This window comes from Bombina bombina, chromosome 3, assembly GCF_027579735.1.
Source record: "Bombina bombina isolate aBomBom1 chromosome 3, aBomBom1.pri, whole genome shotgun sequence".
Taxonomy (NCBI): domain Eukaryota; kingdom Metazoa; phylum Chordata; class Amphibia; order Anura; family Bombinatoridae; genus Bombina; species Bombina bombina.
The window spans coordinates 1,187,446,570-1,187,472,648 of NC_069501.1; the positions used below are offsets into that span (position 1 = coordinate 1,187,446,570).

Genomic DNA, 26,079 nt, shown 5'->3' on the forward strand with positions numbered 1-26,079 from the left:
CAATGGGTAAAACAGAAACACTATCCCCTGTAGTCAGAGACACTAGTGAAGCATCATTTCACACTCACATGATATCAGTGCAGGCAGTGGCAGGTCAACATTTTTTTAAAAAAATTTTAAGCTAGGCCCCCACCCTTGGTGGCCCAGTCGTAATTGCGACCTCTGCACCCCCTGTAGTTTCGCCCCTGATCTTGAGCTATAACAGAGGTAAATGCGAGATCATCTACCTTCTTAAACTCTTTTGCCTTGTCTCGGTTTCTGGCATTAGACTCTAGTCGCATCTTTTCCTCTTTTTTGGTTCTTACTTCATCAAGCTGGTTGTATAATCTACAAGAGAAGCCAAGGAAACAACAAATCAGTTTGGGTCTTCAGCAAAGTAATTATTTTAAAGAGATATGATGAAACCCCCAAATTTTGTTTTTTTGATACAGATAGAGCATACAATTAAAAAAAAAAAAAAAAAAAAGTTTATAATTTAGTTCCATTATCAAATATGCTTAGTTCTCGTGGCATTCTTTGTGGTAGAGATACGTAGGAATGTGTCTGGAGCACTGCATGGCAGGAAATAGTGCTCTTGCAAATGGAAAACATTCTTGTAAAACTGCTGGCATATAGTGCTACATAAATGCACAGGATATGGGCTTACATCCCCTGCTTTTCAACAAGATACCAAGAAAACGAAGAACAACTGATAATAGAAGTAAATTAGAAAACTAGTTTAAAATCACATGCTCTATCTGAATTATGAAAGAAAAATGATGGGTTTCAAATCCCTTCAAAGGGACAGTGAACTCTCAGATTTTTATTGTTTAAAGCAATAGATAATCCCTTTATTACCCATTCCCCAGTTTTGCATAACCAACACAGTTATATTAAAAGGGACAGTAAAGTCATAATTAGACATTTGTGATTTAGACAGAGCATTATACCAATTATTATTGTCTCACCCCATGTGTTCAGTTAGAAACCAGTAGTGCATTGCTGATCCTTTAACAAATGATACCAAGAGAATGAAGCAAATTTGATAACAGAAGTAAATTGTATGCTGTACCAAAGTCATGAAAGACAATTTTTGGGTTTCACGTCCCTTAAAGGGACACTGAACCCGAATGTTTTCTTTTGTGATTGAGAAAAAGCATGCAATTTTAAGCAACTTTCTAATTTACTCCTATTATCAATTTTTCTTCGTTCACTTGCTATCTTTATTTGAAACAGAAGGCATCTAAGCTTTTTTAGTTTAGAACTCTGGATAGCACTTTTTATTGGTGGATGAATTTATCCACCAATCAGCAAGAACAACCGAGGTTGTTCACCAAAAATGGGCCGGCAGCTAAACTTACATTCTTGTATTTCAAATAAAGATACCAAGAGAATGAAGAAAATTTGATAATAGGAGTAAATTAGAAAGTTGCTTAAAATTTCATGCTCTATCTGAATCATGAAAAAAAATTTTGGGTTTAGTGTCCCTTTAAAGGACCAGTCAACACAGTAGATTTGCATCATCAACAAATGCAAGATAACAAGACAATGCAATAGCACTTAGTCTGAACTTCAAATGAGTAGTAGATTTTTTTTCTGACAATTTTAAAAGTTATGTTTTTTTCTACTCCCCCTGTACCATGTGACAGCCATCAGCCAATCACAAATGCATACACGTACCATGTGACAGCCATCAGCCATTCACAAATGCATACACACTTACTCTTGCACATGCTCAGTAGGAGCTGGTGACTCAAAAATGTTTAATATAAAAAGACTGTGCACATTTTGTTAATGGAAGTAAATTGGAAAGTTGTTTAAAATGGCATGCTCTATATGAATAATGAAAATTTAATTTTGATTGAGTGTCCCTTTAAATATACTATTTACCTCTGCGATTACCCTGTATCTAAGCCTCTGAAGACTGCGCCCTTATTTCAGCTCTTTTGGCAGAAATGCATTTTAGCTAATAAGTGCTGACTACTAGGTAACTCTACGGGAATGAGCACAATGTTATCTATATGACACACATGAACTAGCACTGTCTAACTTGTCAAACGTACTGAGATAAGAGGTGGCCTTCAAGGGCTTAGAAATTAGCAAATGAGCCTACCTAGGTTAGCATTTTAACAAAGAATACCAATAGAACAAAGAAATTTGATAACAAAAGTAAAAACATAATTTATGCTTACCTGATAAATTTATTTCTCTTGTAGTGTAGTCAGTCCACGGGTCATCCATTACTTATGGAATATATCTCTTCCTAACAGGAAGCTGCAAGAGGATCACCCAAGCAGAGCTGCTATATAGCTCCTCCCCTCACATGTCATATTCAGTCATTCGACCAAAGCAGACGAGAAAGGAGAAACCATAGGGTGCAGTGGTGACTGGAGTTTAATTAAAATTTAGATCTGCCTTAAAGACAGGGCGGGCCGTGGACTGACTACACTACAAGAGAAATAAATTTATCAGGTAAGCATAAATTATGTTTTCTCTTGTTAAGTGTAGTCAGTCCACGGGTCATCCATTACTTATGGAATACCAATACCAAAGCTAAAGTACACGGATGAAGGGAGGGACAAGGCAGGAACATTAAACAGAAGGAACCACTGCCTGAAGAACCTTTCTCCCAAAAATAGCCTCCGAAGAAGCAAAAGTGTCAAATTTGTAAAATTTTGAAAAAGTGTGAAGTGAAGATCAAGTTGCAGCCTTGCAAATCTGCTCAACAGAGGCCTCATTTTTAAAGGCCCAGGTGGAAGCCACAGCTCTAGTAGAATGAGCTGTAATCCTTTCAGGAGGCTGCTGTCCAGCAGTCTCATAGGCTAAACGTATTATGCTACGAAGTCAAAAAGAGAGAGAGGTAGCCGAAGCCTTTTGACCTCTTCTCTGTCCAGAGTAAACGACAAACAGGGAAGAAGTTTGACGAAAATCTTTAGTTGCCTGCAAATAGAACTTCAGGGCACGGACTACGTCCAGATTATGCAAAAGTCGTTCCTTCTTTGAAGAAGGGTTAGGACACAGTGATGGAACAAAAATCTCTTGATTGATATTCCTGTTAGTAACTACCTTAGGTAAGAACCCGGGTTTAGTACGCAGAACTACCTTGTCTGAATGAAAAATCAGATAAGGAGAATCACAATGTAAGGCAGATAACTCAGAGACTCTTCGAGCCGAGGAAATAGCCATCAAAAACAGAACCTTCCAGGATAACAGCTTGATATCAATGGAATGAAGGGGTTCAAATGGAACGCCTTGAAGAACGTTAAGAACTAAATTTAAGCTCCACGGCGGAGCAACAGTCTTAAACACAGGCTTAATCCTAGCTAAAGCCTGACAAAAAGCCTGAACGTCTGGAACTTCAGCCAGACGTTTGTGTAGAAGAATAGACAGAGCAGAAATCTGTCCCTTTAACGAACTAGCAGATAAGCCCTTTTCTAAACCCTCTTGTAGAAAGGACAATATCCTAGGAATCCTAACCTTACTCCATGAGTAACTCTTGGATTCGCACCAATATAAATATTTACGCCATATCTTATAGTAAATTTTTCTGGTAACAGGCTTCCTAGCCTGTATTAAGGTATCAATAACCGACTCCGAGAAGCCACGCTTTGATAGAATCAAGCGTTCAATCTCCATGCAGTCAGCCTCAGAGAAATTAGATTTGGATGGTTGAAAGGACCCTGAATTAGAAGGTCCTGTCTCAGAGGCAGAGACCACGGTGGACAGGACGACATGTCCACTAGGTCTGCATACCAGGTCCTGTGTGGCCACGCAGGCGCTATCAGAATCACTGAAGCTCTCTCCTGTTTGATCTTGGCAATCAAACGAGGAAGCATCGGGAATGGTGGAAACACATAAGCCATGTTGAAGACCCAAGGGGCTGTCAGAGCATCTATTAGCACCGCTCCCGGGTCCCTGGACCTGGATCCGTAACAAGGAAGCTTGGCGTTCTGGCGAGACGCCATGAGATCCAGATCTGGTTTGCCCCAACGATGAATCAGTTGAGCAAAGACCTCCGGATGAAGTTCCCACTCCCCCGGATGAAAAGTCTGGCAACTTAGAAAATCCGCCTCCCAGTTCTCCACGCCTGGGATGTAAATCGCTGACATGTGGCAAGAGTGAGACTCTGCCCAGCGAATTATCTTTGAGACTTCCAACATTGCTAGGGAACTTCTGGTTCCCCCTTGATGGTTGATGTAAGCCACAGTCGTGTTGTCCGACTGAAATCTGATGAACCTCAGAGTTGCTAACTGAGGCCAAGCTAGGAGAGCATTGAATATTGCTCTTAATTCCAGAATATTTATTGGGAGGAGTTTCTCCTCCTGAGACCATAATCCCTGAGCCTTCAGGGAGTTCCAGACTGCGCCCCAGCCTAGAAGGCTGGCGTCTGTTACAATCGTCCAATCTGGCCTGCGAAAGGTCATCCCCTTGGACAGATGTGGCCGAGAAAGCCACCATAGAAGAGAATCTCTGGTCTCTTGATCCAGATTTAGTAGAGGGGACAAATCTGAGTAATCCCCGTTCCACTGACTTAGCATGCACAATTGCAGCGGTCTGAGATGCAGGCGCGCAAATGGTACTATGTCCATTGCCGCTACCATTAAGCCGATTACTTCCATGCACTGAGCTACTGACGGGTGTGGAATGGAATGAAGAACACGGCAAGCATTTAGAAGTTTTGATAACCTGGCCTCTGTCAGGTAAATTTTCATCTCTACAGAATCTATAAGAGTCCCTAGAAAGGGAACCCTTGTAAGTGGTAATAGAGAACTCTTTTCCACGTTCACCTTCCACCCATGCGACCTCAGAAATGCCAGAACTATCTCTGTATGAGACTTGGCAGTTTGAAAACTTGACGCTTGTATCAGAATGTCGTCTAGGTACGGAGTCACCGCTATGCCTCGCGGTCTTAGTACCGCCAGAAGTGAGCCCAGAACTTTTGTAAAGATTCTTGGAGCCGTAGCTAATCCAAAGGGAAGAGCTACAAACTGGTAATGCCTGTCTAGGAAAGCAAATCTTAGGTACCGATAATGATCATTGTGAATCGGTATGTGAAGGTAGGCATCCTTTAAGTCCACTGTGGTCATGTACTGACCCTCTTGGATCATGGGAAGGATGGTTCGAATAGTTTCCATTTTGAATGATGGAACTCTTAGGAATTTGTTTAGGATTTTTAAGTCCAAGATTGGTCTGAAGGTTCCCTCTTTCTTGGGAACCACAAATAGATTTGAATAGAATCCTTGCCCGTGTTCCGTCCGTGGAACTGGGTGGATCACCCCCATTAGTAAGAGGTCTTGTACACAGCGTAGAAACGCCTCTTTCTTTATTTGGTTTGCTGATAACCTTGAAAGATGAAATCTCCCTCGTGGAGGAGAAGTTTTGAAGTCCAGGAGATATCCCTGAGATATGATCTCCAACGCCCAGGGATCCTGGACATCTCTTGCCCAAGCCTGGGCGAAGAGAGAAAGTCTGCCCCCCACTAGATCCGTTTCCGGATAGGGGGCCCTCTCTTCATGCTGTCTTAGGGGCAGCAGCAGGTTTCTTGGCCTGCTTGCCCTTGTTCCAGGACTGGTTAACTTTCCAGCCCTGCCTGTAACGAGCAACAGCTCCTTCCTGTTTTGGAGCGGAGGAAGTTGATGCTGCTCCTGCCTTGAAGTTACGAAAGGCACGAAAATTAGACTGTTTGGCCTTTGATTTGGCCCTGTCCTGAGGTAGAGCATGGCCCTTACCTCCAGTAATGTCAGCTATAATTTCTTTCAAGCCGTGCCCGAATAAGGTCTGCCCTTTGAAAGGAATATTAAGCAATTTAGATTTAGAAGTCACGTCAGCTGACCAGGATTTAAGCCATAGCGCTCTGCGCGCTTGGATGGCGAATCCGGAGTTCTTAGCCGTAAGTTTAGTTAAATGTACGACGGCATCAGAAACAAATGCGTTAGCTAGCTTAAGTGCTTTAAGCTTGTTCATAATTTCATCCAATGGAGCTGTGCGAATGGCCTCTTCCAGAGACTCAAACCAGAATGCCGCCGCAGCAGTGACAGGCGCAATGCATGCAAGGGGCTGTAAGATAAAACCTTGTTGAACAAACATTTTCTTAAGGTAACCCTCTAATTTCTTATCCATTGGATCTGAAAAGGCACAACTATCCTCCACCGGGATAGTGGTACGCTTAGCTAAAGTAGAAACTGCTCCCTCCACCTTAGGGACCGTCTGCCATAAGTCTCGTGTGGTGGCGTCTATAGGAAACATTTTCCTAAATATGGGAGGAGGGGAAAAAGGCACACCAGGTCTATCCCACTCCCTGCTAATAATCTCTGTAAGCCTTTTAGGTATAGGAAACACGTCAGTACACACCGGTACCGCATAGTATCTATCCAACCTACATAATTTTTCTGGAATTGCAACCGTGTTACAATCATTCAGAGCCGCTAATACCTCCCCTAGCAATATGCGGAGGTTCTCAAGCTTAAATTTAAAATTAGAAATCTCTGAATCCAGTCTCCCTGGATCAGATCCGTCACCCACAGACTGAAGCTCTCCGTCTTCACGTTCTGCAAACTGTGACGCAGTAGCTGACATGGCTCTCACCTCATCCGCGCGCACTGTCCTTAACCCAGAGCTATCGCGCTTGCCTCTTAATTCTGGCAATTTAGATAATACTTCTGTCATAACAGTAGCCATGTCTTGCAAAGTGATTTGTAAGGGCCTCCGTGATGTACTTGGCGCCACAAAATCACGCACCTCCTGAGCGGGAGGCGAAGGTACTGACACGTGAGGAGAGTTAGTCGGCATAACTTCCCCCTCGTTGTCTGGTGATAATTTCTTTACATGTAAAGATTGACTTTTATTTAAAGTAACATCAATGCAATTAGTACACAAATTTCTATTGGGCTCCACATTGGCCTTTAAACATAGTGAACAAAGAGATTCATCTGTGTCAGACATGTTTAAACAGACTAGCAATGAGACTAGCAAGCTTGGAAATACTTTTCTAAATAAATTTACAAGCAATATAAAAAACGCTACTGTGCCTTTAAGAAGCACAAAAAGCTGTCACAGTTGAAATAACAATGAACCAAAATAGTTATAGCAACCAATTTTTCACAGTAAATGTATGATTAACCCCTAAATACCCAAAAACGGATAACAATTTAATAATTAACGTTTTTATCACAGTCAAAACACACTGTCACAGGTCTGCTGTGACTGATTACCTCCCTCAAAATGAATTTTGAAGACCCCTGAGCTCTCTAGAGACGATCTGGATCATGGAGGATTAAGTAGACAGATTGTGACTGAATTTTTACTGCGCAAAAAAGCGCTAAAATAGGCCCCTCCCACTCATATTACAACAGTGAGGAAGCTCAGATAACTGTTTCTATGCAGAAAACAAAGATGGCCATGTGGTAAAAATCATGCCCCAATAAGTTTTATCACCAAGTACCTCACAAAAACGATTAACATGCCAGTAAACGTTTTAAACATACATTTGAAAAGTTATGAATTGTTATTAATAAGCCTGCTACCAGTCGCTTTTACTGCAGTTAAGGCTCATACATTATTTCAGTATTAACAGAATTTTCAGAGTTAATTCCATTCCTTAGAAAACAGAATTTATGTTTACCTGATAAATTTCTTTCTCCAACGGTGTGTCCGGTCCACGGCGTCATCCTTACTTGTGGGATATTCTCTTCCCCAACAGGAAATGGCAAAGAGCCCAGCAAAGCTGGTCACATGATCCCTCCTAGGCTCCGCCTACCCCAGTCATTCGACCGACGTTAAGGAGGAATATTTGCATAGGAGAAACCATATGGTACCGTGGTGACTGTAGTTAAAGAAAATAAATTATCAGACCTGATTAAAAAAACCAGGGCGGGCCGTGGACCGGACACACCGTTGGAGAAAGAAATTTATCAGGTAAACATAAATTCTGTTTTCTCCAACATAGGTGTGTCCGGTCCACGGCGTCATCCTTACTTGTGGGAACCAATACCAAAGCTTTAGGACACGGATGAAGGGAGGGAGCAAATCAGGTCACCTAAATGGAAGGCACCACGGCTTGCAAAACCTTTCTCCCAAAAATAGCCTCAGAAGAAGCAAAAGTATCAAACTTGTAAAATTTGGTAAAAGTGTGTAGTGAAGACCAAGTCGCTGCCCTACATATCTGATCAACAGAAGCCTCGTTCTTGAAGGCCCATGTGGAAGCCACAGCCCTAGTGGAATGAGCTGTGATTCTTTCGGGAGGCTGCCGTCCGGCAGTCTCGTAAGCCAATCTGATGATGCTTTTAATCCAAAAAGAGAGAGAGGTAGAAGTTGCTTTTTGACCTCTCCTTTTACCTGAATAAACAACAAACAAGGAAGATGTTTGTCTAAAATCCTTAGTAGCATCTAAATAGAATTTTAGAGCGCGAACAACATCCAAATTGTGCAACAAACGTTCCTTCTTTGAAACTGGTTTTGGACACAGAGAAGGTACGATAATCTCCTGGTTAATGTTTTTGTTAGAAACAACTTTTGGAAGAAAACCAGGTTTAGTACGTAAAACCACCTTATCTGCATGGAACACCAGATAAGGAGGAGAACACTGCAGAGCAGATAATTCTGAGACTCTTCTAGCAGAAGAAATCGCAACTAAAAACAAAACTTTCCAAGATAATAACTTAATATCAACGGAATGTAAGGGTTCAAACGGAACCCCCTGAAGAACTGAAAGAACTAAATTGAGACTCCAAGGAGGAGTCAAAGGTTTGTAAACAGGCTTGATTCTAACCAGAGCCTGAACAAAGGCTTGAACATCTGGCACAGCTGCCAGCTTTTTGTGAAGTAATACCGACAAGGCAGAAATCTGTCCCTTCAGGGAACTTGCAGATAATCCTTTTTCCAATCCTTCTTGAAGGAAGGATAGAATCCTAGGAATCTTAACCTTGTCCCAAGGGAATCCTTTAGATTCACACCAACATATATATTTTTTCCAAATTTTGTGGTAAATCTTTCTAGTTACAGGCTTTCTGGCCTGAACAAGAGTATCGATAACAGAATCTGAGAATCCTCGCTTCGATAAAATCAAGCGTTCAATCTCCAAGCAGTCAGCTGGAGTGAAACCAGATTCGGATGTTCGAACGGACCCTGAACAAGAAGGTCTCGTCTCAAAGGTAGCTTCCAAGGTGGAGCCGATGACATATTCACCAGATCTGCATACCAAGTCCTGCGTGGCCACGCAGGAGCTATCAAGATCACCGACGCCCTCTCCTGATTGATCCTGGCTACCAGCCTGGGGATGAGAGGAAATGGCGGGAACACATAAGCTAGTTTGAAGGTCCAAGGTGCTACTAGTGCATCCACTAGAGCCGCCTTGGGATCCCTGGATCTGGCCCCGTAGCAAGGAACTTTGAAGTTCTGACGAGAGGCCATCAGATCCATGTCTGGAATGCCCCACAGGTGAGTGACTTGGGCAAAGATTTCCGGATGGAGTTCCCACTCCCCCGGATGCAATGTCTGACGACTCAGAAAATCCGCTTCCCAATTTTCCACTCCTGGGATGTGGATAGCAGACAGGTGGCAGGAGTGAGACTCCGCCCATAGAATGATTTTGGTCACTTCTTCCATCGCTAGGGAACTCCTTGTTCCCCCCTGATGGTTGATGTACGCAACAGTTGTCATGTTGTCTGATTGAAACCGTATGAACTTGGTCCTCGCTAGCCGAGGCCAGGCCTTGAGAGCATTGAATATCGCTCTCAGTTCCAGAATATTTATCGGTAGAAGAGATTCTTCCCGAGACCAAAGACCCTGAGCTCTCAGGGATCCCCAGACCGCGCCCCAGCCCATCAGACTGGCGTCGGTCGTGACAATGACCCACTCTGGTCTGCGGAACGTCATCCCTTGAGACAGATTGTCCAGGGACAGCCACCAACGGAGTGAGTCTCTGGTCCTCTGATTTACTTGTATCTTCGGAGACAAGTCTGTATAGTCCCCATTCCACTGACTGAGCATGCACAGTTGTAATGGTCTTAGATGAATGCGCGCAAAAGGAACTATGTCCATTGCCGCCACCATCAACCCGATCACTTCCATGCACTGAGCTATGGAAGGAAGAGGAACAGAATGAAGTATCCGACAAGAGTCTAGAAGTTTTGTTTTTCTTGCCTCTGTTAGAAAGATCCTCATTTCTAAGGAGTCTATAATTGTTCCCAAGAAGGGAACCCTTGTTGACGGGGATAGGGAACTCTTTTCCACGTTCACTTTCCAGCCGTGAGATCTGAGAAAGGCCAGGACAATGTCCGTGTGAGCCTTTGCTTGAGGAAGGGACGACGCTTGAATCAGAATGTCGTCCAGGTAAGGTACTACTGCAATGCCCCTTGGTCTTAGCACCGCTAGAAGGGACCCTAGTACCTTTGTGAAAATCCTTGGAGCAGTGGCTAATCCGAAAGGAAGCGCCACAAACTGGTAATGTTTGTCCAGGAATGCGAACCTTAGGAACCGATGATGTTCCTTGTGGATAGGAATATGTAGATACGCATCCTTTAAATCCACCGTGGTCATGAATTGACCCTCCTGGATGGAAGGAAGAATAGTTCGAATGGTTTCCATCTTGAAAGATGGAACCTTGAGAAACTTGTTTAAGATCTTGAGATCTAAGATTGGTCTGAACGTTCCCTCTTTTTTGGGAACTATGAACAGATTGGAGTAGAACCCCATCCCTTGTTCTCTTAGTGGAACAGGATGAATCACTCCCATTTTTAACAGGTCTTCTACACAATGTAAGAACGCCTGTCTTTTTATGTGGTCTGAAGACAACTGAGACCTGTGGAACCTCCCCCTTGGGGGAAGTCCCTTGAATTCCAGAAGATAACCCTGGGAGACTAATTCTAGCGCCCAAGGATCCAGAACATCTCTTGCCCAAGCCTGAGCGAAGAGAGAGAGTCTGCCCCCCACCAGATCCGGTCCCGGATCGGGGGCCAATATTTCATGCTGTCTTGGTAGCATTGGCAGGTTTCTTGGCCTGCTTTCCCTTGTTCCAGCCTTGCATTGGTCTCCAAGCTGGCTTGGCTTGAGAAGTATTACCCTCTTGCTTAGAGGACGTAGCACTTTGGGCTGGTCCGTTTTTACGAAAGGGACGAAAATTAGGTCTATTTTTCGCCTTGAAAGGCCGATCCTGAGGAAGGGCGTGGCCCTTACCCCCAGTGATATCCGAGATAATCTCTTTCAAGTCAGGGCCAAACAGCGTTTTCCCCTTGAAAGGAATGTTTAGTAGCTTGTTCTTGGAAGACGCATCAGCCGACCAAGATTTCAACCAAAGCGCTCTGCGCGCCACAATAGCAAACCCAGAATTCTTAGCCGCTAACCTAGCCAATTGCAAAGTGGCGTCTAGGGTGAAAGAATTAGCCAATTTGAGAGCATTGATTCTGTCCATAATCTCCTCATAAGGAGGAGAATCACTATCGAGCGCCTTTATCAGCTCATCAAACCAGAAACATGCGGCTGTAGTGACAGGGACAATGCATGAAATTGGTTGTAGAAGGTAACCCTGCTGAACAAACATCTTTTTAAGCAAACCTTCTAATTTTTTATCCATAGGATCTTTGAAAGCGCAACTATCCTCTATGGGTATAGTGGTGCGTTTGTTTAAAGTAGAAACCGCTCCCTCGACCTTGGGGACTGTCTGCCATAAGTCCTTTCTGGGGTCGACCATAGGAAACAATTTTTTAAATATGGGGGGAGGGACGAAAGGAATACCGGGCCTTTCCCATTCTTTATTAACAATGTCCGCCACCCGCTTGGGTATAGGAAAAGCTTCTGGGAGCTCCGGCACCTCTAGGAACTTGTCCATTTTACATAGTTTCTCTGGGATGACCAACTTTTCACAATCATCCAGAGTGGATAATACCTCCTTAAGCAGAATGCGGAGATGTTCCAACTTAAATTTAAATGCAATTACATCAGGTTCAGCCTGTTGAGAAATGTTCCCTGAATCAGTAATTTCTCCCTCAGACAAAACCTCCCTGGCCCCCTCAGATTGAGTTAGGGGTCCTTCAGAGATATTAATATCAGCGTCGTCATGCTCTTCAGTAACTAAAACAGAGCAGCCACGCTTACGCTGACAAGGGTTCATTTTGGCTAAAATGTTTTTGACAGAATTATCCATTACAGCCGTTAATTGTTGCATAGTAAGGAGTATTGGCGCGCTAGATGTACTAGGGGCCTCCTGAGTGGGCAAGACTCGTGTAGACGAAGGAGGGAATGATGCAGTACCATGCTTACTCCCCTCACTTGAGGAATCATCTTGGGCATCATTGTCATTATCACATAAATCACATTTATTTAAATGAACAGGAATTCTGGCTTCCCCACATTCAGAACACAGTCTATCTGGTAGTTCAGACATGTTAAACAGGCATAAACTTGATAATAAAGTACAAAAAACGTTTTAAGATAAAACCGTTACTGTCACTTTAAATTTTAAACTGAACACACTTTATTACTGCAATTGCGAAAAAACATGAAGGAATTGTACAAAATTCACCAAATTTTCACCACAGTGTCTTAAAGCCTTAAAAGTATTGCACACCAAATTTGGAAGCTTTAACCCTTAAAATAACGGAACCGGAGCCGTTTTAACACTTTAACCCCTTTACAGTCCCTGGTATCTGCTTTGCTGAGACCCAACCAAACCCAAAGGGGAATACGATACCAAATGACGCCTTCAGAAAGTCTTTTCTAAGTATCAGAGCTCCTCTCACATGCGACTGCATGCCATGCCTCTCAAAAACAAGTGCGCCACTGCTTATGCTTTGGGAAAGCCCCAGAGAAATAAGGTGTCTAATACAGTGCCTGCCGATATTTATAATATCAATATACCCAGATAAAATGATTCCTCAAAGCTAAATATGTTTTAAAACTGAATCGATTTAGCCCAGAAAAGTCTACAATCTTAATAAGCCCTTGTGAAGCCCTTATTTACCATCGAAATAAACATGGCTTACCGGATCCCATAGGGAAAAATGACAGCTTCCAGCATTACATCGTCTTGTTAGAATGTGTCATACCTCAAGCAGCAAGAGACTGCACACTGTTCCCCCAACTGAAGTTAATTGCTCTCAACAGTCCTGTGTGGAACAGCCATGGATTTTAGTTACGGTGCTAAAATCATTTTCCTCATACAAACAGAAATCTTCATCTCTTTTCTGTTTCTGAGTAAATAGTACATACCAGCACTATTTTAAAATAACAAACTCTTGATTGAATAATAAAAACTACAGTTAAACACTAAAAAACTCTAAGCCATCTCCGTGGAGATGTTGCCTGTACAACGGCAAAGAGAATGACTGGGGTAGGCGGAGCCTAGGAGGGATCATGTGACCAGCTTTGCTGGGCTCTTTGCCATTTCCTGTTGGGGAAGAGAATATCCCACAAGTAAGGATGACGCCGTGGACCGGACACACCTATGTTGGAGAAAAATACATTCAGTGTACACACACTCATCAGTCTAATACCAGTCGCTATCACTGCATTTAAGGCTGAACTTACTTTACATTGGTATCAGCAGGATTTTCTCAGTCAATTCCATTCCTCAGAAAAATAATTTACTGCACATACCTCATTTGCAGGGGGGCCCTGCATGCTATTCCCCTTCTCTGAAGTTACCTCACTCCTCAGATGAGAACAGCCAGTGGATCTTAGTTACGTCTGCTAAGATCATAGAAAACGCAGGCAGATTCTTCTTCTAATACTGCCTGAGAACAAACAGCACACTCCGGTGCCATTTAAAATAACAAACTTTTGATTGTAGAAATAAACTAAGTTAAAAAACACCACAGACCTCTCACAGCGACCTATCTTTAGTTAGGCTGCAAGAGAATGACTGAATATGACATGTGAGGGGAGGAGCTATATAGCAGCTCTGCTTGGGTGATCCTCTTGCAGCTTCCTGTTAGGAAGAGATATATTCCATAAGTAATGGATGACCCGTGGACTGACTACACTTAACAAGAGAAATGGAGAGTTGTTTAAAATTGCATGCCCTATCTGAATCATGAAATTTTAAATTTTGACTAGACTGTCCCTTTTAGTTCAAGGTCTATAGCAATACTTCTCCCAAGGTTTGCCCACCCACTTTCGGGCAATCTTATTTCAGAAAGTCTTGAGTTGTCTTTTGGGCAGCATATACAGTTGAGGTAGGACAGTCCTCATTTTAAATTAGGAATGACTTTTTAACTTCTACAGAATGAAGCATGGCCTGTGTTTGTGAGTTTCCAGGTGAAATATATACAGGTGGCCCTCGGTTTACAACGGTTCAACTTGCACCGTTTCAGAATAACAACCTTTTCTTTCAGTCATGTGACTGCTATTGAAAAGCATTGAGAAGCAGTGCATTGATTAAAAAAGCCAGTAGGTGGAGCTGTCCGCTTGTGTTGCAGCAAAGATATGCAAGCCAAGCAAGCTGAAATTAATCAGTTTAACCAGACCTGAGCTATCAAGCAGATTTCAAAGAAACAAGATCTTCCTGTCTATAAATAAATCCAGATTGGAATGCATAGAAAGAACTGTTTTCAGAAAAATGCAAGTAAAGTCTGTGTTGTATGATTATTTTATTAGGTTTATAATGCTGTTTAGCATGTACAGTCTTCATTTCAAAGCTTTAAAAATAATGTATTAGGTGTTACTTATGACAATTTTGAGAGGGGCCTGGAACCCAACTCCCTCACTTCCCATTGACTTACATCATAAACTGGGTTTCAATTTACAACGGTTTCGATTTACAACCATTCCATCTGGAACCTAACCCCGGCGTAAACTGAGGGCTACCTGTATAGCTACTTTGTAGTTAAAGAGCCTTGTTGGATTATTTAAATGTAGGTAGAAAGTATAATGTTTATTTCCAATTTCTTAAAAAGAACTGATCACAAAAAAACACAGTGGTTTTGAGTATATACAGAAGTCCCCCTACTCTTACAAATAGTTTAGACCAATATTTTTCTTAAAAAAAAGAAAAGAAGGTTTTTAATTCTCAAGATGTTTTAAGTAAATGAGAAATACCTTATAGTACGCTGATGCATCTCTATCTCTGTCAATTTGCGGTCTTCTGGTGCACACACCTTGACTTCTATCACTTTCTTAAACTGACCAGGATCAGCTAGATCTGTATATGACAAATAAAATGATAGGTTAAAATAAAAATGTATAGATCTTAAGTCAACTATTTTGCCATTTTTTTTAACCAATTATCAGTAATTGTAAACAACTACATATAAAACAGACACATGATAAAGAAAAAACACAATTTATGCTTACCTGATAAATTTCTCTTTCCTGTCATGGAGTCCACAATTTCATTCCAATAACTAGTGGGGATTCAACTTCTGGCCTGCAGGAGGCGGCAAAGAACACCCCAGCAGAGCTGTTAAAGCAGTGGTCTCAAAGTACAGGCCCTGGGGCCATATGTGGCCCTCAAGGTAGTTTAATCTGGCCCTACCTGGTTTATTAGGTAAATTATTAATTTGGCCCATCCCATTTTTTTAGACTTAGAAGAGGTGCAGCAAGTTGATCTATATAGTCACTCACAAGATAAATATAAAAAGAAGCATGCATTTTCCAGTGTAGACTCCCATTATGCACTGCTTGGATAAATGCCACTTTTTACTCAGTTCCAGAATGATCCCTTCACTTGGCACTAACAAGATAAATATATACTGTGCATGTCTATTGTGGACTAGAGCTCCTACCATGCACTACTACTTGGGTAAATGACACTAAGTTTCTAGTATATCCCGTTTACAAGCACTCACTCTGTTCAAGTGGCCCCCATGGGAGAATAACACTGGGCCAGTGGCCCCCAGATACAATTAGTTTGATACCCCTGTGTTAAAGGGACACTAAACCCAATTTTTTTCTTTCGTTATTCAGATAGAGAATGCAATTTTAAGCAACTTTCTAATTTACTCCTATTATCAATGTTTCTTCATTCTCTTGGTATGTAAAGTGGAATGTAAGTTTAGATGCCGGACCATTTTTTGGGAACAACTTGGGTTGTTCTTTCCGATTGGTGCATAAATTCACCCACCAATAACCCCTTAGTGACCGAGGACGTGCAGGGTACGTCTGAAAAAAAAAAGGCAGTTAAAGCCTGACAACGTACCCTGCACGTCCTCGGCTAAAGTGAGTGCTGGAAGCGATCAAGATCGCTTCCAGACACTATTACAGTACCGCAGAGATGCCTCGATGTCTAGGCATCCCTGCAGTGCTGTTCCGGAGTGCCGGGACCGGATTGATCACTCCCCCTTGAGTGATCACTTCCGGTTTTGCTCCACGTGGAGCCCGGCAGTGTAGCAGAGCATCGGAAGCGATCGGACACGCTTCCGATGCTCTGCTAGTGTGCTAAGTGCCTCGGTGGGTCGAGGCACTTAGTTAGTGTATAAATAAAAAAAAAATGGGAATAAAAACGCTAATAAAATAAAAAAGCCCCCACATATAGCCCCCCCCCCCCATGAGGCTTCCAAAATGGCGATGCCCAGTGCATCATGGGGCCTCTGGGGGTGTCCCTAGCCTGCCTCACCATAGGGGCAAGCTAGGGTCACCCAATCTGAGCCTTCCCACAAAAAAAAAAAATTATAATAAAATCTCCCATTTGTCTGATCAGGTCAATATTTGTAAATATTGACTCTGATCAGTGTGGATCTCCCTCCCTCTCCTCACTTGCTATTTTGTTGGAGAGAGAGAGAGACCTGTATTTTAGCAGAGAGAGATTTATTTCTTTTATTTGTTAAAAAATTTAAAATCCAAAGGCTCTTTTCAGAGCCATTAACCCCTAGCTTGCCAGTGATCACTATAAATCACTGGCAGTAGCACAGCTGCACTTTTTTTTGCTGTCTGTGCATTTTTTTAGGGGTTAATTTTTGTTGTTGTATTTTTTTTTTAAAAACCCAAAGGCTCCTTTCAGAGCCATTTAGCTAATTTAATTTAAAGATTATTTAACCCCTAGCTTGCCAGTGATCGCTATACATCACTGGCATTAGCATAGCTGTACTTTTTTGCTGTCTGTGCATTTTTTAGGGGTTAATTTTTGTTGTAATTTTTTAAAAACCCAAACGCTCCTTTCAGAGCCATTTAGCTAATTTAATTTAAATAGTATTTAACCCCTAGCTTGCCAGTGATCGCTATAAATCACTGGCATTAGCATAGCTGTACTTTTTTGCTGTCTGTGCATTTTTTTAGGGGTTAATTTTTGTTGTTGTAATTTTTTAAAAACCCAAAGGCTCCTTTTCAGAGCCATTTAGCTAATTTAATTTAAAGAGTATTTAACCCCTAGCTTGCCAGTGATCGCTATAAATCACTGGCATTAGCATAGCTGTACTTTTTTGCTGTCTGTGCATTTTTTTAGGGGTTAATTTTTGTTGTTGTAATTTTTTAAAAACCCAAAGGCTCCTTTCAGAGCCATTTAGCTAATTTAATTTAAAGAGTATTTAACCCCTAGCTTGCCAGTGATCGCTATAAATCACTGGCATTAGCATAGCTGTACTTTTTTGCTGTCTGTGCATTTTTTAGGGGTTAATTTTTGTTGTAATTTTTTAAAAACCCAAACGCTCCTTTCAGAGCCATTTAGTTAATTTAATTTAAAGAGTATTTAACCCCTAGCTTGCCAGTGATCGCTATAAATCACTGTCATTAGCATAGCTTTACTTTTTTTTTAAAAAAAACAAAGGCCATTTAGTTAATTAATTAATTTTGGTTTTCTGTGACAGATACAATAATGTCAAAGAAAACATATAGTGCTGAGGAGGCATATGCCATCCTTGCGTCAGAGTCAGATGCCTCTATGTCTGACTCAGACCCCAATTTTGACCCTGCCATATGCTCAGATACATCATTAGATGCAGTCTCAACTGATAGTGATGTATCTGTGGCTGCTAGCCCCCCTGCTAGAAGGAGGCGTGTTGCTGCCATTGCCGCTGGAGAGTGGGTAACGCCTCATCTCCAGAGGCCAGATATCCCACCCTTCACAGCAAATGCTGGCATAAATATAGATGTGGCAGGTTTTAGCCCCCAACAGTTTCTGGAGGTGTTTCTGGGTGATGATGTATTGGGGAACATTGTCGCCCAAACTAATTTATATGCCCATCAGTACCGTGCTGCAAAGCCTGAAACATATTTGGCAAAGCAGCAATGGGCCCCCATCAATGTGCCAGAATTTAAAAAATTCTGGGCATTGACTATGCTGATGGGCATCATAAAGAAACCCTCCGTTCGCTCCTACTGGAGCAGTAGCCCCATCTGCTCTACCCCCATTTTCTCCCAGAGTATGTCGAGGCAGAGGTATGAAATGATTCTTTATTTCATGCACTTCAGCGACAACAGCCTGTGCCCCCCTAGGGAGCATCCCCAATTTGACAGGCTGTATAAAATCCGCCCCCTGATTACCCACTTTTCTGCCAGGTTTGCAGAGGCTTATATACCTGGAAGGAATATATGCGTTGATGAATCCCTGATGAAGTATAAGGGAAGGCTGGGATTCAAGCAATATATTCCTTCCAAGCGCTCCAGGTATGGGGTAAAGGTGCATAAGCTCTGTGAGAGCGAGACTGGGTATACTCAGGCCTTCCGGGTGTATGAGGGAAAGGATAGCCACCTTGACCCTCCAGGTTGCCCAGAACATATGGGAACCACTGGCAAGATTGTCTGGGACCTGATATTACCCCTAATGAACAAAGGGTATCACTTGTACTTAGACAATTTTTATACAAGTGTCCTTTTGTTCAAGCTACTGTATTGCTTTGATACAGTAGCTTGCGGTACTATTAAAAAGAACCGCACAGGTTTCCCAGGACAACTTGTACGCACCCGGCTACAAAGGGGGGAGACCTCAGCTCTGCGCCAAGAGGAGCTGTTGGCACTTAAGTACAGAGACAAGATGGATGTATACCTTCTTACCACCATCCACACAGAGAGGACGGTGGCGGTCTCTGTACGTGGCAGAGCTGAGATCATAAGGAAGCCAGTGTGCATCAAGTCTTATAACCGGCATATGGGTGGGGTTGATCTGGCAGATCAGCTGCTGCAGCCCTACCTAATTATGCGGAAGACAAGGGCCTGGTACAAAAAGGTTGCAATTTACCTAATGCAGATTGCAACCCACAACGCTTTTTTGTTGTTCAAAAAAGCAAACCCCGGAATGAAACAGACTTTTTTACAATTTCAGCTCCAGATCATTTCAGGGATTTTGTACCATGATGCACCTGCTCCCCGGGCGGTGATGGGAGAGAGCAGACTTGGGGCTACTCATTTTATTTTTAAAATCCCCCCTACTGCCGCAAAGCAGAGACCACAAAAAAAATGCAGAGTCTGTACCAAGAGGGGGCAGAGAAGGGACACTGTATATCACTGTCCTGATTGCCCTGGACAGCCTGGACTCTGCATTGGGGACTGCTTCAAGCGGTACCATACAATGGTCAATTTTTAAAAAATAAATACATTTGCTGTTATTTTTTTTTGTTATGTTTACTGTTAAATTTTTTGTTGTTATTTTTTTACTTTTAATGTGCCAGATTTTTACATTTCACTAATATATATATTTTTCTAAAATGGGGCTGTTCTTTTTTTTTTTTTTTTTACAAAAACCCCAGTCAAACCTATGCATGGGGGACATAGGTGTTCTCAAGGTGCCTTGCAGAAAACAACCTGCAGTATTTTTTTTTTGCACTAACTTACAACAGTCTCTCCTAAATCATAGTCAAAAAGCAATGTGTGTGTAAAAATGAAAATTGAAAAATTGCCACCATACACTTTCTCCAATTTTTTTGGCTAAAACGGTTGCTTCAAAGGCATCAAAGCACACCATATACAATACCTTGGGGTGTCAACATTTCAAAAATATGCACATTCATGGCAATAAATAAAAGTGGGGTTTACAATAGGCCCCAAACTAAAGATAGGCCTATCAGAAGAAATACTCTCACTTAATAACTAAAATCACAAGTCATAAAATTGTAACATAACCTTCCCAAAATCCTGGCAAACCTATGCATGGGGGGCATAGGTGTACTCAGGGTGCCTTGCAGAAAACAACCTGAAGTATTTTTTTGCACTAACTTACAACAGTCTCTCCTAAATCATAGTCAAAAAGCAATGTGTGTGTAAAAATGAAAATTGAAAAAATGCCACCATACACTTTCTCCAATTTTTTTGGCTAAAACAGTTACTTCAAATGCATCAAAGCACACCATATACAATACCTTGGGGTGTCAACATTTCAAAAATATGCACATTCATGGAAACAAATAAATTGGGGTATGTTAAAATACCCCCAAAAAGACAATAGGCAAAGAAAATATGTTAAATGTGAAAAAAAAAATCACAAACGCATGTTGGACATTTGGCATTACACCCCCCGAACAAGCCAAGAAACTTATGCATAGGTAGTATCACTGTACTCAGGAGATGTTGGTTAACACATATTGGGGTCTTCTTTGGCAGCAACACATAACAGGAGCTGAGAATTCATGTCTAAAGTACAATGTGTGTGAAAAATAACACACAAAAAATGACTGCCCAATAGTTTGACAAAGACTGGTGGTTGAATTAGTGCATGGAAAGTGTTAAAATACCAGCATTTGAAATACCCTAGGGTGTCTACTTTTCAAAAATATATTGTTTGATGGGGGTAAATTACATTGGCCGGCTTCAGAAATGTCCTACATAGGACATGGGTGCATGGGATGTGAAAATTCCAAGTTGAAAAACTGGAATGCGCCCCCTAAAATTAAGGCCTTTTAGCCCCCAGAGAACCCAACACACCTATAAATGGGTGGTATCACTGTACTCAGGAGATGTTGTTGAATACATATTGAGGTTTTTTTTGGCAGTAACACATAACAGGGACTGAGAATATATGCCTAAAGTACAATGTGTGTGAAAAATAATGCAAAAAAATGACTGCCTAAAAGTTTGACAAAGACTAGTGGTTGAATTAGTGCATGGAAAGTGTTAAAATACCAGCATTTGAAATACCCTAGGGTGTCTACTTTTCAAAAATAACATAATTTATGTAAGAACTTACCTGATAAATTCATTTCTTTCATATTAGCAAGAGTCCATGAGCTAGTGACGTATGGGATATACATTCCTACCAGGAGGGGCAAAGTTTCCCAAACCTCAAAATGCCTATAAATACACCCCTCACCACACCCACAATTCAGTTTAACGAATAGCCAAGAAGTGGGGTGATAAAAAAGTGCGAAAGCATATAAAATAAGGAATTGGAATAATTGTGCTTTATACAAAATCATAACCACCACAAAAAAAGGGCGGGCCTCATGGACTCTTGCTAATATGAAAGAAATGAATTTATCAGGTAAGTTCTTACATAAATTATGTTTTCTTTCATGTAATTAGCAAGAGTCCATGAGCTAGTGACGTATGGGATAATGACTACCCAAGAAGTGGATCTTTCCACACAAGAGTCACTAGAGAGGGAGGGATAAAATAAAGACAGCCAATTCCTGCTGAAAATAATCCACACCCAAAATAAAGTTTAACGAAAAACATAAGCAGAAGATTCAAACTGAAACCGCTGCCTGAAGTACTTTTCTACCAAAAACTGCTTCAGAAGAAGAAAATACATCAAAATGGTAGAATTTAGTAAAAGTATGCAAAGAGGACCAAGTTGCTGCTTTGCAGATCTGGTCAACCGAAGCTTCATTCCTAAACGCCCAGGAAGTAGAAACTGACCTAGTAGAATGAGCTGTAATTCTCTGAGGCGGAGTTTTACCCGACTCAACATAGGCAAGATGAATTAAAGATTTCAACCAAGATGCCAAAGAAATGGCAGAAGCTTTCTGGCCTTTTCTAGAACCGGAAAAGATAACAAATAGACTAGAAGTCTTACGAAAAGATTTCGTAGCTTCAACATAATATTTCAAAGCTCTAACAACATCCAAAGAATGCAACGATTTCTCCTTAGAATTCTTAGGATTAGGACATAATGAAGGAACCACAATTTCTCTACTAATGTTGTTGGAATTCACAACTTTAGGTAAAAATTCAAAAGAAGTTCGCAACACCGCCTTATCCTGATGAAAAATCAGAAAAGGAGACTCACAAGAAAGAGCAGATAATTCAGAAACTCTTCTGGCAGAAGAGATGGCCAAAAGGAACAAAACTTTCCAAGAAAGTAATTTAATGTCCAATGAATGCATAGGTTCAAACGGAGGAGCTTGAAGAGCTCCCAGAACCAAATTCAAACTCCAAGGAGGAGAAATTGACTTAATGACAGGTTTTATACGAACCAAAGCTTGTACAAAACAATGAATATCAGGAAGAATAGCAATCTTTCTGTGAAAAAGAACAGAAAGAGCAGAGATTTGTCCTTTCAAAGAACTTGCGGACAAACCCTTATCTAAACCATCCTGAAGGAACTGTAAAATTCTCGGTATTCTAAAAGAATGCCAGGAAAAATGATGAGAAAGACACCAAGAAATATAAGTCTTCCAGACTCTATAATATATCTCTCGAGATACAGATTTACGAGCCTGTAACATAGTATTAATCACAGAGTCAGAGAAACCTCTTTGACCAAGAATCAAGCGTTCAATCTCCATACCTTTAAATTTAAGGATTTCAGATCCTGATGGAAAAAAGGACCTTGTGACAGAAGGTCTGGTCTTAACGGAAGAGTCCACGGTTGGCAAGAGGCCATCCGGACAAGATCCGCATACCAAAACCTGTGAGGCCATGCCGGAGCTACCAGCAGAACAAACGAGCATTCCTTCAGAATCTTGGAGATTACTCTTGGAAGAAGAACTAGAGGCGGAAAGATATAGGCAGGATGATACTTCCAAGGAAGTGATAATGCATCCACTGCCTCCGCCTGAGGATCCCGGGATCTGGACAGATACCTGGGAAGTTTCTTGTTTAGATGGGACGCCATCAGATCTATTTCTGGAAGTTCCCACATTTGAACAATCTGAAGAAATACCTCTGGGTGAAGAGACCATTCGCCCGGATGCAACGTTTGGCGACTGAGATAATCCGCTTCCCAATTGTCTACACCTGGGATATGAACCGCAGAGATTAGACAGGAGCTGGATTCCGCCCAAACCAAAATTCGAGATACTTCTTTCATAGCCAGAGGACTGTGAGTCCCTCCTTGATGATTGATGTATGCCACAGTTGTGACATTGTCTGTCTGAAAACAAATGAACGATTCTCTCTTCAGAAGAGGCCAAGACTGAAGAGCTCTGAAAATTGCACGGAGTTCCAAAATATTGATCGGTAATCTCACCTCCTGAGATTCCCAAACTCCTTGTGCCGTCAGAGATCCCCACACAGCTCCCCAACCTGTGAGACTTGCATCTGTTGAAATTACAGTCCAGGTCGGAAGCACAAAAGAAGCCCCCTGAATTAAACGATGGTGATCTGTCCACCATGTTAGAGAGTGTCGAACAATCGGTTTTAAAGATATTAATTGAGATATCTTCGTGTAATCCTTGCACCATTGCTTCAGCATACAGAGCTGAAGAGGTCGCATGTGAAAACGAGCAAAGGGGATCGCGTCCGATGCAGCAGTCATAAGACCTAGAATTTCCATGCATAAGACTACCGAAGGGAATGATTGTGACTGAAGGTTTCGACAAGCTGTAATCAACTTTAGACGTCTCTTGTCTGTTAAAGACAGAGTCATGGACACTGAATCCATCTGGAAACCCAGAAAGGTTACCCTTGTTTGAGGAATCAAAGAACTTTTTGGTAAATTGATCCTCCAACCATGATCTTGAAGAAACAACACAAGTCGATTCGTATGAGATTCTGCTAAATGTAAAGACTGAGCAAGTACCAAGATATCGTCCAAATAAGGAAATACCACAATACCCTGTTCTCTGATTACAGACAACAGGGCACCGAGAACCTTTGTAAAAATTCTTGGAGCTGTAGCTAGGCCAAACGGCAGAGCCACAAACTGAAAATGCTTGTCCAGAAACGAGAATCTCAGGAACTGATAATGATCTGGATGAATCGGAATATGCAGATATGCATCCTGTAAATCTATTGTGGACATATAATTCCCTTGCTGAACAAAAGGTAAGATAGTCCTTACAGTTACCATCTTGAACGTTGGTATCCTTACATAACGATTCAATATTTTTAGATCCAGAACTGGTCTGAAAGAATTCTCCTTCTTTGGTACAATGAAGAGATTTGAATAAAACCCCATCCCCTGTTCCGGAACTGGAACTGGCATAATTACTCCAGTCAACTCTAGATCTGAAACACATTTCAGAAATGCTTGAGCTTTTACTGGATTTACTGGGACACGGGAAAGAAAAAATCTCTTTGCAGGAGGTCTCAACTTGAAACCAATTCTGTACCCTTCTGAAACAATGCTCTGAATCCAAAGATTGTGAACAGAATTGATCCAAATTTCCTTGAAAAAACGTAACCTGCCCCCTACCAGCTGAGCTGGAATGAGGGCCGCACCTTCATGTGGACTTAGAAGCAGGCTTTGCCTTTCTAGCTGGCTTGGATTTATTCCAAACTGGAGATGGTCTCCAAACTGAAACTGCACCTGAGGATGAAGGATCAGGCTTTTGTTCTTTGTTGAAACGAAAGGAACGAAAACGATTATTAGCTCTGTTTTTACCCTTAGATTTTTTATCCTGTGGTAAAAAAGTTCCTTTCCCACCAGTAACAGTTGAAATAATAGAATCCAACTGAGAACCAAATAATTTGTTACCCTGGAAAGAAATGGAAAGTAGAGTTGATTTAGAAGCCATATCAGCATTCCAAGTCTTAAGCCATAAAGCTCTTCTAGCTAAAATAGCTAGAGACATAAACCTGACATCAACTCTGATAATATCAAAAATGGCATCACAGATAAAATTATTAGCATGTTGAAGAAGAATAATAATATCATGAGAATCACGATGTGTTACTTGTTGCGCTAAAGTTTCCAACCAAAAAGTTGAAGATGCAGCAACATCAGCCAAAGATATAGCAGGTCTAAGAAGATTACCTGAACACAGATAAGCTTTTCTTAGAAAGGACTCAATTTTCCTATCTAGAGGATCCTTAAACGAAGTACCATCTGACGTAGGAATAGTAGTACGTTTAGCAAGGGTAGAAATAGCCCCATCAACTTTAGGGATCTTGTCCCAAAATTCTAATCTGTCAGACGGCACAGGATATAATTGCTTAAAACGTTTAGAAGGAGTAAATGAATTACCCAAATTATCCCATTCTTTGGAAATTACTGCAGAAATAGCATCAGGGACAGGAAAAACTTCTGGAATAACTACAGGAGATTTAAAAACCTTATTTAAACGTTTAGATTTAGTATCAAGAGGACCAGAATCCTCTATTTCTAATGCAATTAGTACTTCTTTAAGTAAAGAACGAATAAATTCCATTTTAAATAAATATGAAGATTTATCAGCATCAACCTCTGAGACAGAATCCTCTGAACCAGAGGAATCATCAGAATCAGAATGATGATGTTCAGTTAAAAATTCATCTGTAGGGAGAGAAGTTTTAAAAGATTTTTTACGTTTACTAGAAGGAGAAATAACAGACATAGCCTTCTTTATGGATTCAGAAACAAAATCTCTTATATTATCAGGAACATTCTGCACCTTAGATGTTGAAGGAACTGCAACAGGCAATGGTACTTTACTAAAGGAAATATTATCTGCTTTAACAAGTTTGTCATGACAATCAATACAAACAACAGCTGGAGGAATAGCTACCAAAAGTTTACAGCAGATACACTTAGCTTTGGTAGATTCAGCACTTGACAGCGATTTTCCTGTAGTATCTTCTGACTCAGATGCAACGTGAGACATCTTGCAATATGTAAGAGAAAAAACAACATATATATAAAGCAAAATTGATCAAATTCCTTAAATGACAGTTTCAGGAATGGGAAAAAATGCCAAAGAACAAGCTTCTAGCAACCAGAAGCAATAAAAAATGAGACTTAAATAATGTGGAGACAAAAGCGACGCCCATATTTTTTCGCGCCAAATAAGACGCCCACATTATTTGGCGCCTAAATGCTTTTTGGCGCCAAAAATGACGCCACATCCGGAACGCCGACATTTTTGGCGCAAAATAACGTCAAAA

The 26,079-nt window shown here is 41.4% G+C and overlaps 1 protein-coding gene across 1 annotated transcript in view; it reads right to left on the minus strand.

The window, feature by feature from the left end:
• The window catches only part of CEP295 (centrosomal protein 295), a 287,500-nt gene that overhangs the window by 25,115 nt on the left and 236,306 nt on the right, over positions 1-26,079 (minus strand). Inside the window, exons 29-30 of the mRNA XM_053708621.1 lie at positions 15,010-15,112; positions 228-327 (exon numbers count right to left, since the gene is read on the minus strand). Of these exons, the coding sequence (XP_053564596.1) occupies positions 228-327; positions 15,010-15,112 (203 nt within the window). The remainder of the gene's footprint in view (positions 1-227; positions 328-15,009; positions 15,113-26,079) is intronic.